We start from the raw sequence: 13425 nt of genomic DNA, 5'->3' as shown, positions 1-13425 counted from the left end.
GGTCGAGTCCTCCTCCCTGGAGGTATTTAAAAGAAGGATGGATGAGGTGCTTAGGGCCAGGGTTTAGTGGTGGGATGGCAGGGTTAGGTTAACGGTTGGACTCGATCTCAAAGGTCCTTTCCAACCAAAGCGATTCTATGATTCTATGATTTACGGGCGTGTCAGCACAGGCGAGCACATATTCCCCTACAGAGGTCTATTGCAAGGGCACAATATTCTTCTAAATGTCAGAATAAATGATAATAAAAAAAAATAATCACAAAGTAAGCTTCAAAAAAAAGTTAAGCTTAAAAAAAATACGTGGAAGTTAATGCTCAGGGCACTAACGTAGGCTTAAAGATCTTTTCCTAGGTGCACCACCAGCTTCACATGAAGTAAGTGCTAGCCCCGAAGTCTAGTGAAATTCAGTTTAGCATTTATTTCCCATGAAAATAAATCCCAAATTTTTGAATTAGAACCTAAAGTTAATGAAACTCCTAATTAATGATGGATATGAAAACCAGTCGTATATATGTGCATAAAAATCACTCACACACGTGCATGGGAGATGAACATCATAAGATAAGATGTAATTTTCATGGCTTTCTTTGAACTCTAGTAAACCTCCCTTTGCCAAGACAAATTTTCAGTATTTGGAACGCAAGTTCCATTTTTCTAGGGGCAGCCGGCTCAACAGACCACTAATATCTGCCAGAAGCCCTCATCTATCAGCTCAGTCCATCATAAAGGGGTTTTTGGGACAGCTAGGGGGTTTTGTTTGTTTTTTAAAAACAGACTCTACAGCTGCACCTACAGAGGTTAAAATAAGCTTTCAAGACAGGATTAACAAACGACCAGAGGAGACACTGCAGGGCAGAGGGCACTAAGGGAGAAAGCTGACCGTGCCTTGTCCTAGAAAAGGACAGCTCTAACCGCCCCTGAGGATTTCTACTCCAAACCTGAATATTTAGTATCACCTCCTCCCACCTCAGAAGGGAGTCAGATGTCATGACCAAACTGATCAGCAGTCATCTTAAGGGTGACAAAACTAAATATCACACCCGTTTGATTTCTCATACGAAGTCACAAACAGAAAACAAATGACTTGCCTAATATCAGGGCTAGTCAGGAAAAAGCTGGAAGTAAGTTTGGCTTCTAATTCACTGCAGGCTCCAGCTAATAACCTCAAACTGTTCCGTTTATGATGTGGAGTGTGGTAGAAAGTTGAGATTTTGCATTTTTGAAGGAAACCTCACCTGCACGATCCAAGATGAAACAGAGCAAGCACCCAGACACAAATCCACAAAACCCCTGCCCTGCACTCCTATCTGCTACAACACAGTCTGGCCGAGAATCTTTATCTTCCACATCACCACATGAAATTATTCATAAAGGGAAAAAAAAACCCCACAACCAAAACACCTCAAACCCACACATTGATGTTACTACCTTAGCTCTCGCCTCCCGGGCAGCTTCTGCTTCCGCAGCCATCGCTCTCTGCAGCTGGACAGGTAATTTCACATCCTTGATCTCCACACGTTCCACCTTAATGCCCCAGTCATCTGTTGCCTCATCAAGGGTGGTCTATATAAGGCAGAAAATTAAGTTAAGCCATCTAACCTGGCTGCAAACAAATGTCCAAGCTCGAAGAATGACCAATAAACCAAATGAATTCTCTTTTAGGCCTTTAGTATTTGTATTACGATTTGATAATTATAAAAGCATAACTGTTGGAAACTACCAAAAAACCCCAGAGCTTGATTAGTATATAGAAGGAATTCTGTGGCATAATTTCCTTCAACAGCGGAGTGTTGACATAGTGATCCAGGGGAGCCCTCCTCTCCTGTGCCCCTCATCCCCACTCACCAGCCCCTTTCGTCCGTTATTGCCATAGTCACTCATTTTTATCACGCGGAATGCCATCCCAGTGGCTCCTGGTAGGCTTCTGCCTAAAGCTCCACATCACAACTTGGCTTATCACTTCGAAAGGTAAAATAAATCCTGGCCTGTAAGTTACCCATGGGATTGCTGAACTGATTGATGGATTGCTTTGGTAAAGCTGCTCATACCTGCATGCTGTGTGCGATTTCTTCACGATCAGAGAGAATCTGAGAGAGGTTTTTGGTCCCCAGAACGTTCCTCAAAGTAGTCTGTGCTAAGAGACGGGTGGCCGAGTCAGCATTGGTGATATTTGCCACAGCAAGGGTGGCATTCTGAACTCTGTAGTAAACCACGCCGTCTACATTAACCGTCACAGAGTCCTTGGTCAAGATCTGAAGAGCAATGGGGAAAGCACATAATATTCAATAAATATATGGTTAATTATGATGATAAATACATACTGGTTTTACTAGACAGACTCCTAGTTTTTCCAGGGTAAAGCAACTGTCTTGAAAACCAAAGGTCTTACACACATATGCTGCACGTGAACAGGGCTACGTGCAGATGCACAAGCCTTCCAGTACAGCTCTGCGAAGCTAAGACTAAATATGGGATTAGAACACTTCTCATTGAAAAATACATTCCATTAGCTTTGCCATAATGTTATTTCTAACTTATTTCTTCAACTTCCCAGAGGGATCTGCAATTCATACAAGTGACAGGAAAAAAAAAAAAAAAATCAGAAATAATTTACACAGAAGTACATTTCACCTGGGAAACTTTAACCTGCTATTCTGAAATCAGCAACGTATCATGACCAGGTCGCACCCCCAGTATTTCAGCGAGGCCTGTGGTAACAGGCGTGCAAGAGGCAGAGGGAACACCAAAGGTATGTGCAATGACGGACCGAGGCAACAAAAAAGGCTCCAAGAACATTAGCACTGAAAGTTGTTTTGTTTAAATGCAGAGAGGGGATACGGGGCCAGGGCGTTAAAAATGGGTCACAGCACTCAAGCGTGCACACTGGAAACATTTATGAGGGGCTCACCTGATGCTTCTGTACAGAGAAAAAAAGGCTAATAATGTGTGTCATTGCACACGTGAGATTTTCATTTCTATTTCACTTCAGTCCCAAGACTATTGATTTAGCAAGACACAACTCTGCAGCTACGCCGGTTTATAAAACAAGGGGAAAAGCAGGCGAGGGAAGAGGGAGTGTATTTCAGCTGCACTTCCAGAGAAACGCCACAAGTGAGGGCTCCCCACGCTGCAGGCAGCTCTCGCTGCTTACCCCCTAACACAGGAATGGCCAGCGCCAGAGGCTCTAGCACAGCAGTGGCTGTGTGAGTGACTGTGGAATTGTAGAAAGTCTGTAAAAAGGATGTCAGTGTACAAGGAAGCTTAGAGGAACCGCGCCGTGCCCAGGAGGTTTTTCAGAAAAGGCTGGAAGGTTTCACTGAAGTACATCTAGCTACTTACAAAATTGGTTTTGCCTGTCCCAACGGCCTGATGGATTTCAGCTGCATGGGTATCAGCCTCGCTTCAGAAATATTTCTAATTAATTGTTGTTGTTATCTACCAGTTCCTTGTCCTTCCTGGAGGTACCTCTGACTGAAATGCCACCTTGTGCTACTAAATGAGTATGTGGTGATTTCTAGACAAGTTGCAGAGGTAAGCCAATTTGTGAAAATCCTCAGAACTCGATTCAAGTGATACATTGAATTTAACGCTTGTATGTTAAGCAAAGGCTGGACTTGCAAAGATAAAGACAGATATTCTTGAAGGTTTAGAAGAGGGTACACCAGAAAGAAGCATTAATGTTAATTATATTTTAAAGTTAAGTTAAAAAGAGATTGAATACACCGCACAACCATGAGAAGAGGCATCCTAATTCCATGTTAGACCATTACTATTGTGTGGCAAGAGAGGGGATGTGCGAGTTACTTAACCTTCAAGACTTACCTGCTCTGTCCTTCCCCAAACTACCCATTTTAGCAGGCTTTTCATAATGGCACAGATAAACAAAGAATGAATAGCATGCACAAAAATTGTGTTGCACAAATAAAAGACTATATTTCTGTGGAATTCTTACCTACAGAACACAAACCTAAATCCATAAGCATAATTTAATCAAGTCAAAAGAAAAACTGTAGCACTGATGGCTTCACTAATGGCACATCAGCAGCTGCAAGCCCATTTTGCCTGCCAGTGATTAGGTTTCTACCAATTACCCTTTTGAGTGTACCACGACAGTTGCCATTTGTCTAAATCTACAACTAACGATGAGCAATAAACCCACTAGCAAATATGACAGGAAACAGATGCACCAGACAGGTTGCATCAAGCATCTTTGACTTGCAAAATACACCAGAAATATGAGGGGGACAGTTACCAACATACAACTGTTCACTAAGTTATTTTTAGAGGGCAAGTTGGTTTTTATTCTTTTTGTAGCCATTGAGTGGGCATCACTGAGTTCAGGTAGCTTAATGCCATGGAGAGATTCTGCTAAAAAAAAATTAAGATGTCCAAGGAGAAACAGACTAGAAATACAAGTAATTTTTTTTGTTCTTTGGGCCTTCAAACAAAGACATCAGATGCCACTAGGTGCAGTACACCTTCATCACATTCCTCTGCACAGCAGGACACAGAAGCAACACATACACAAAACCCACGTAGAGGAGTGGGCCATTATCCCGAGTGGCTTTTAATAGCATTTGATGTACATAATAATTTTATACATCTAGATAAATTGGCACAGGAGAGATCACTGCTGCTTCTGGAACTCTTCACAGAAAATTACAGACTGTGGCATGAAATCCAACAGTCTTCATCCAGACCCCTCCCATTCTAGCCCTTCAGCAGCATTAAGTTATCTTTTTTGGTCAGAGGACAGCATAATTTGTTTTCTTTCAGTGATCTTTTACTGAATTGTATTACTAAAGGATATATGTACCCTTCACAAGACATTGAACCTGCACAAGCAATCTACACTAGAAGTACATGCTACCCAATACTGAGAGGGGAAAAGGAAAAAGAAAGTCCAAAAAATTCTGCAAACACTTTAGCAGATACAAAGGCAAGCGCAAACTCACCTCTTGGGGAGGAATATCAAAAGAGATGGTCCTCATATCAACTTTGATGAAGCTGTCTGTGCAGGGCAGGACAAAAAACAAACCTGTACAAAAAAATCCATTCAAGAAGATGTGAAAATGGGTCATTAAACCAGGTGAAACTCGCTACTGAAATAAGCGTCACTCCACCCAGTGTAGCTGTACAGCCCTCTTTGTAACGAGCTCAGCAGTGTCTTCGTTAGTGGCTTTCAAACCAGGACAAGATTTTCAAAAAAGTATGCTGAGAAACTTCGATTTATTCAGGTCTAACTCACTTAGATGTATTTAATATTTGGGGGGGGAAAAATAACCCAACCAACCCAGAACTGTTAACGGCCACTTTCGAAAATCTGTCCCACAGTTACTTGGGGGGACTAATTCTGGCAAGCAGAAACCATCAACCTCCTTTTGTTCTGGTGGATCACTGTAATTCTTCAACTTTACAGCAATGTACAAGTATTGGGTTATCAGGCACTGGAAGGGGCTGCCCAGGGAAGTGGCCGAGTCCCCACCCCTGGGGGTATTTAAAAGCCAGGCAGACGAGGTGCTTAGGGACAGGGTTTAGTGGTAGACAGGCACAGTTGGGCTCAACGACCTTCAAGGTCTTTTCCAACCAAATGATTCTATGACTGCAAAATGTGGATGAAGATGAAGGAAGGGGCTATTGCCCCTTTCTGTCATTTTGAGCAGCAGGAGCAGCAGCTGAAAAGAACATTCTGTCAGTTCTCACCAGAATTTCTAATATACACAGGAAACTTTTCAAAACTATCAATTTAATTGCTTCTATTTCTTTTGAAGAACATCGAGGCTTTCAGACCATTTGGGTTTTAACTGACATACTAAACTTCTTTTTAAAAACAGCACGTTTGATGCTATTATTCCTCCCTTTACATTCTGTGCTTTTGATTCTACCTGAAGACCATAATTTAACTGAGGAGATCTGGGTAAGGCTCACAGATAATCAGTTTACTATCGTCTCCATATAAAGTAACATAACCTCTTACTGGAAGTTACAAAATTCTTGAGACATCCATTCGCCAGTCTGATGCAATGTCTCCAGACAGCTATTATTTTGCCGATGACTTCATTAGAACAAATAGTAAGAATGCTCTCCAGGACATACCTGGTCCCTTTGCTCCCCCTTTTAGGATGCGTCCAAGTCTGAATATGATGGCTCGCTCGTATTCCTTTATAATCTGTAATAAATAGTTGGATGTCATGCAAGAAGCCATGTGATGGATTCCAAATTATATGTACACTGGCCTAACACAGTCTTCAGTCTCAAGGCTAACGTACATTACATTTCATTTCTATACCGTCTGCTTTTGAGAATTTTAGCCTAAACTTTATTGTCAAAAAGCAAACAGCAAAAGGAACAATCAGGACAATATTCCACAAGAAATATTCTTCAGCTGTGGCACCATCTATCAACAGCAGAAGCAACAGGACGTCACCTGGGCAGGACCAAGCACTAGAAGCAGCCATCGGGAATATCCTGACAACAACAAAACCAAGTGCAATATATGAGACCCAGCAGAGATTTTTCCAGCTCCAATTCTGATGCTGTGTTACCGCCAAAACAAAGCAGAAGTTATTTCCGCTGGTCTGGAAAGTGAAAATATCAAGCTGAAAGCGATGACAGATGACACCTTCTCTAAGAATCTGTCGCATGCAGCCACATGTATGTACATAATTGAGTATTTACATACTTCATATTTGCACACACACATATATAGGGATAGATCTCCTTTAAAAAAATATTAATATATCAGTCCTCCAAGAGTAATCATGCGTCCTTGCAATTATTCTGATTTTCCGAACTAGCTTAAATGACAAATGGGTAGATGGAGTAAAGATGTCAACGCAAAAACTGTTTTGACTAAATCCTGTAACTGCACTTTTCTTTTTGGTTTGAAGATTAATGCACTGAAATGTTGGGGTCTGCTATAGTTCAAGAACCAACAGAGTTACATTAATTTACGTTTAAAACAAGTAAAATAGAGAACATTAGTAACCACTAGGAAGCATCTGCATTGCTTAAAGTTTTAATCCAACTTCGCAGAGAACAATTTTACCTTTATGCACATCCAGATCGATATAGGAAATGTAAGAATAGTGAAAAAAAGTGAAGTGATCACCAGGATCCATCCACACACACCAAGGCCAGTATCAGACCCATCTGCAAGAAAAGAGCAGAAATGTTCAGATTTTTAAACCCAAGAGTCCCTGTTAAAGAAAGTGCCTACACCGGGATATTTATGTTGACTATTCCTTGGGATAAGCCACTGTGAGCACTCGCCACTCCTCTGGCCAAACTCATCAGAGGCTTAGATCAGAAGTCAAATTAAAAGCCAAATTCTGCTTTCATTTTCACTAGTTTCTAAAAGCTGCACAAGGCAGCTGACGGCAGAATGCAGTCCAGGTAACCTTCATGCAGAATTAAATATGCTAACATTTAAGTATAGGCTCTCAGATGCCTCACTCTTCCCCCATTTTCTGTAGCAGAATGACCAACAAGCAGCAGTAGAAATCCTCTTCTTTTATTGTCTAAGGAGGTCAGAGCAACACTTGCTTAATGAGTGAAATGCAAATACCCCATGGCCTCTCAGCTCTAGTGACAGAACGTTTAGAATTTGGTTGATGGTCCAACTGTCATCGGTGCAGATGTAAGAAACCCACCATTCTCAGAACTGCTGTATCTAGGAAGTAGGAAAAGATGCAGTGCAAGATGAGCTGGACATGAAATAAAGTCTCTGTGAAGCATTTCTGGGTCAAAGACTCGTTAGGCGTAGGAAGCAAACACAATAGTTCCCTGTCACAAAATCCTGCTGGCTAAGAATCCTAACAGGCTGCCAGGAATCCGCTGCCAAGTGGGGACACCCCAGGGTGGAACCGAGCACGCGCAACCATCGCGATCCTACTGCGGCGATACCGAAATTCATCTTTCTCACTCCATCCTGTAAAAAGCCAAAAGTACGAAATGCCAAGGAACACCCACAAAGCTTAGAAAAAGACAATTCTCCCATTTAGAGGAAAGAATGTTGCTTCAGGACCACCCTGACCGCTTTTGCTGGGCTGTAAATACCCCCTTACAGGGCTGCAAATACACAGATGTTATCCTAACTTGGTCAATGCCACCAAAACTTAAGGAACCGGAGTCTCATTATCTGATGGGCTGCGTTCAGCAGCTTGCTTAGAAAGAAACTGCATTAAAGAATCTAGAAGTTTTAGTTTAGTTCTACCTGGAATTATATAATGAATTGTTTTCTGTGTTCACCAAACACAATTACAATTCCATTTGTACAACAAAACTGGCCAGTTAAAAGAAATAAATCCCCGAGTCTCTACCCTAACAGTTTACTTTAAGTAGAACCCACTTTATTACAAAGCGAAATCTCCATTTTGAAAAATATCCATTGATTTAACAACTGCAGATACATGAGCGCGCATTTTATTGTGCCCACAACTGAACTCAGCGTCAGCAGTGTATGCTTTGGGTAAAGAGGAAGCGAGAGATCAGTCATTAGATATCGCGAACCTTGAAAGTAAGTAATAGCAAATAATAGGATACACTTTAGTCAAATATTGTGGATCTAAACTGCAAAGCCATAGAAGTCAGCAAACTAAATACTGAAGTTTCTATTCCTCTTTTTCACTGATGGTGGGCCTTAGAGCTACTCCCAGCCTTTCAAGTAAGACAGAATACGGAGGTGGTAGAGAATAAGTAGTTTTTGTCACACACAGCATCTTGAACTTTATGAAGTTGCCCAAAGGTGCTCAAGCCAGTTGGCTATCTTATCTACAATTCGTATCCCTGCCACATGCTAGTATAATAACCCTCAAGGACGTGTCATATCACGTGTCATTTTAAAGTTCCTCCGTGGAAAGTTACCTAAAGATATTCCCCCACAGGTTTATTAATTACGTAGTGGAAACACCAGATTAAAGCAGTAATTTCCAGGCCTTCTGTGAAAGTCAAGGAAACGCGTTACCTACTCATATCGGTATTAAGCAGCTGTCAGCATTAAGCAACATCTGTAAACTCATTAGCGAAGGGAACATTACCTTTCATTTAGCAATAAGGTCTTAGTCAGCCTACAGCCATATAAAACATTCACAATCTGCACTTGATAGGGAGGAAAAGTCTCCCTCTCTCTTTTACTTAATACCTTTTATCAACCTAAAGGAGCTGAGGGTCCCGCTTCAGTTCTGCTCTACAGTTTAACATCAAGTCTTCACCACCAACCACGTACCGGCTCTTACCACAGCTACAGCACAGGAAAAAAAATTATCCAATCGCTTCCCTGTTGAACATGAAGGTAGAAGTCACATCTGAAATAATGTAAAATTTCAAGACCGAGGAAGTGCACGCTTTATTTAGCAATACTGATTGTCCCATCACGGGGTATATTTCACACTACTATTAGTCTTGTGAAAGACTGTATGAAATACAAGAAACACAACTGGCATCTGTGGAATGAGCTTTCTTACTGGGGTTTTTGAGCATTGCATTCATGGGACCTGGATAACTTCATCAACGGGCCGTTCTTGCCAGATTTCTCAGTGAGGCTCATTAATACTGGGTTCTAAATAGCAGCTAGCTCGACAGCACTGAAATGAGATGGACAGGGATAGGGCAGGTGTAACACAGCCTCGGACGCATCTCTCGCAGATGACCCATAACCCTGCCCACCCAACGCGCTGGGGGAAAAAAAAAAAAAAAAAAAAAAAAAAAAAGAAAATTTTACACCACCCTAGGTGCTGGCTACAGCAGACCACCTCCCAGCCCTCTCTCACCCATCACATGGGTGAACCTTTTAACAGAGACAAAACATATCTTTATTTGTGCCAGGCAATGTCAAAGAACAGCTCCATGAGAGATTCTTTTCACTACATCTACTGAAAACAGACTTTCAGCACATTTTGTGATCCAGAGGCAAAGCAAGAATAAGAAGTTTGTCTTTTATTTCTTAGCTGTGTCTGCAGCATTCAAGATTAGCTGAAGAGAACTAAAGTAAGAAGAAAAAATGGTTTTGTAGTGAGAGTTCTGCCTAGGAACTCGAGAGAACTGGGTTTTGCTTCTCCCCAAGCCAGACTCCTCATGTGACATTTCTGATACCATTTCATAATCAAACTCAGAAAGGAGAAACGCAATTTACTCCTCCCGAATTTAAAACAAAACAAAACACCAAAAAACCCCCCAACAAAACCAACACCTTGCTCATACAACAGATGCATGATCATTAACAGTAATTGCTGGGGATATATATTTAAATATTAATACACTGTGATGTATGCAGTTGCTGAGAAAGCACTGAGAAAAACAATGTCCCGGACACCAAAACCTCAGATGATGTTAAAAACATACAGAGTACGCTGCATTTTCTCCCCTGCTATTGCTGTTGGGAGCTGTCCCTCATCTAAAGGCTCTATGACATGCAGAGGCAAGGCCTAGAAAATACAATTACGAAAGAAAAAGACAAATTGATGATTGTATCACAGCTGTCACTATTAATCATAAAACTGTTATTAACCATAGGAATAATTTATATTAAGAAATAATATTCTTTAATGATGAAAACACTGACTCTGTTCCAACTATTCTTTGGTGCCCGTGAAAAGATGCTCAAAGCCCTGCTTACGCCAGAGCAAGCCCAACTCCACCACCTCTAGCCATTCCACTGGAATTTTCTCCCAAGTTCTAAAACCCCACAGTGTGAATTTGCAGCAGGCTGTTGGTGTGCAAATCGAGGCAGGCAACCAAAAATGAAAAAATTCTTGAGCAACTGTGCAACTCGAAGGCTTCTACACTGTAGCACAATCACTTCTTTAGAGCTCCTGCTTCATTTTTTCATGTGACCTTTATTATTTTTAAATACATATATATATATTTAGACAGAAAAATCCATTCATATTTCCTAGTTTACTTCCTCTCTGTGGAGGAAAACAATGTTTGCTTCATTACCAGATGGACCTCCACCCACCTTGTTCCTCCAGCATCTTAGTCATCCTCCCTGGCACTGACTGCCGTCAGCACTTCACATTAAGAAAGAGAAGCCCTTCAGGTCTGGGGATCCAGCAATCACATCATTTTCTAACAACTCGACTAAAAAGAACGGGGAAAACACACCCTGGAACTCAATTCATTAAAAGTCAAACTGCTTACAAAATACTGGTGCTGCAGGTTCACCCGATGCTGCCATCAACATTCGAAGTCCACGTTCCAGAAATGGCCCATTCTTTTAGATATGTATATTTTTTTTTTCCCCTTCCTTGAAAGGTTTTAAAGCTTCAAGTTTATTTCAAATCAAGTTTAGGCAATTGCAAAATATTCTATTATTCCAAGGGATTAGACACAGAGATGCCAGGTATCAGCTGGGCCTCTGATTAAAAGCAAAACCCAGTTCTAATTTCAAGCAATTCATAACTATCATCTTTTCCCTTAGAAACAGCGCGGAGTTTAGGATTTTTTGAGCAGACAGATATATGCAGCAGGCTGTTGGAATAATATGCTAAAGGCAGCGTATAGGGAACAAAATTATTTTTTTTCCCCGTAAGAGAGATTTTAAATTTGCAAAGAAATTCTCAATTTCAGTCTGAATAAAGCTATACCAATACAGAAATGAGCTATAAAAAAAATAGAAAGCCTAAAAGTAAATCCAAGTTACTTGTAAATAAGTATTAGTATTTTCATATTTTATTAAATACCAATTTTTAATAACCTCTCTTCACAACTGCAGCTATCACTAATAGCTGTGATTGACACAGAAGGACACTGTCACAGACCCCTACAGCTTCAGTTCAAACTCTTGCAATATTCTTGCTCTTTTATTATTAAAAACTCACACCTGGAATTTAATCAGAGGAATCTTACTTGTGGACAGTCTGCCATAGGCAACGTACCTCTTTAAGAAATAAACCATGAGGAGAAAGAACACTAAAAAAAAAAAATTAATCAGCCTTTGATCCCTTCAAGGCTGCCTGGAACAGTTACTGTTACTTTAGCAAGAAATTATCATTGGGATCATCAAACAGCATTAACAATTTATAATAAACACTTAGTGCTGGAGGCTGAGATAGAAGGGGAAGTTCTCATTACCTCTTGAGGTGTGGCATACCCCTGGCTTGCAATTTATTTTCTTCTGCAAAGACTACGCAATCCGAACAAGCACATCATTGCCAAACAGCAAAAATGGGCAAAACTCCCAGGTACCGTGGGAGGAAGGGACCTTCCCCCCCCCCCAGCCACGCAAACAGCCCTCCAGGTTTAAACCAAACGCGTATGGGGGATCCAGCGGGCTGGACGCACGGCAAGCAGTGCTAGACAGAGATCTCTGCTTCCACATTGCTCAGTCAGATCCGGGACAGTCTGAGAACGACCGAAGGGTGTTACTCTGCAACAGTTATTCAACTGTTTGCTAATTAGCAAACAATCAGGGCTAATAAGGAATACTACTTTCACTAAGAACTAAATGTCTTTTCAGACGGTTCTCAAAGCGTTTCACATGGGAAACGGCCCAAATTATAACATCTAATAACTAAAATTGTGCCTAACGCCATTTACTCCGTACAGAGACTTTATTATGACAAAAATAACGGGTAGCCAGCTTTAGCCTCCAAAGCAACACATCAGCAGTGACTACAGAAGCAGCAACCTCAGTAGCACATCAAGCGCGAGGCTTGCCGAGTCCCAGGCGAGGTCGGCATCAGAGCGACCGCTGGTAGGTATTAATAACTAACGTTACAGAATGAAACGCAGATCCTCTCCAAGGATACAAGAACCGGCATGTGCCATGAGGCACGGGGCCCAAACAGACCTACAGTTATTTATACAACAACTCGGATTACCTAACCAAAGCCTTCGTATATAAAGCGATCTTATAAATACATTTCCTTCTCCAGTTGCAAACGACAAAACCATGGCATAAATCATGACTTTTCTGCAGCCCGGTGCTGAACAAGGCAGGCAACAGGAAAACTCTCCAGCTTCTAGGAACAGAAACCGTTACTTGTGTTATTTTAGTGCATCATCCTGAAACTTCCCAGCCCAGGTTACACTCACACCTGCTAACTGAGAGGCCAAACGCCCCTAGAATAACGATATTAAAAAGTGAAAACTACTTACAGCTTCATGGCCCCACTTGAGGAAATTTAATTGACTTTCATCGCTTCCTCCAGTCACACCTAACAAGCACAAGTAGTGGAAACAACCAGTCCTCAGTTGTTTTTTTTTTTTTTACCTCATTTACTGGTGCAGTCCCTCAGGGATTGCATCTGTTGACTCCGCTCTTAGTTGTTTAGCCTTCCCCTTGGTGAGTTACCGTACAAGGAAAACAAAACACAGGCTCCCCCCCGCTCCCCGCCAACCCCCCAGGTTGCGCAGCCCGGGCCAGCCCTCAGCGATGCTCTCGCACCTCCCGTGCGCGATTTCCCCCAAGAAGCCGCAGCCCCG

General features: G+C 41.6%; 1 protein-coding gene across 1 annotated transcript in view; it reads right to left on the bottom strand.

Moving 5' to 3' along the window:
• STOM (stomatin) overlaps positions 1-13291 on the bottom strand; it is a 16225-nt gene extending 2934 nt beyond the window's left edge. Inside the window, exons 1-6 of the mRNA XM_035888589.1 lie at positions 13099-13291; positions 7049-7152; positions 6097-6169; positions 4956-5038; positions 2049-2252; positions 1429-1563 (exon numbers count right to left, since the gene is read on the bottom strand). Coding sequence (XP_035744482.1) covers positions 1429-1563; positions 2049-2252; positions 4956-5038; positions 6097-6169; positions 7049-7060 — 507 coding nt within the window. The 5' untranslated portion in view covers positions 7061-7152; positions 13099-13291. The remainder of the gene's footprint in view (positions 1-1428; positions 1564-2048; positions 2253-4955; positions 5039-6096; positions 6170-7048; positions 7153-13098) is intronic.
• Positions 13292-13425: the final 134 nt, after the last annotated feature.

Source organism: Egretta garzetta, unplaced genomic scaffold, assembly GCF_000687185.1.
Source record: "Egretta garzetta isolate BGI_Z169 unplaced genomic scaffold, ASM68718v1 scaffold211, whole genome shotgun sequence".
Taxonomy (NCBI): Eukaryota; Metazoa; Chordata; class Aves; order Pelecaniformes; family Ardeidae; genus Egretta; species Egretta garzetta.
This window is presented reverse-complemented; position numbering and strand designations above follow the sequence as displayed.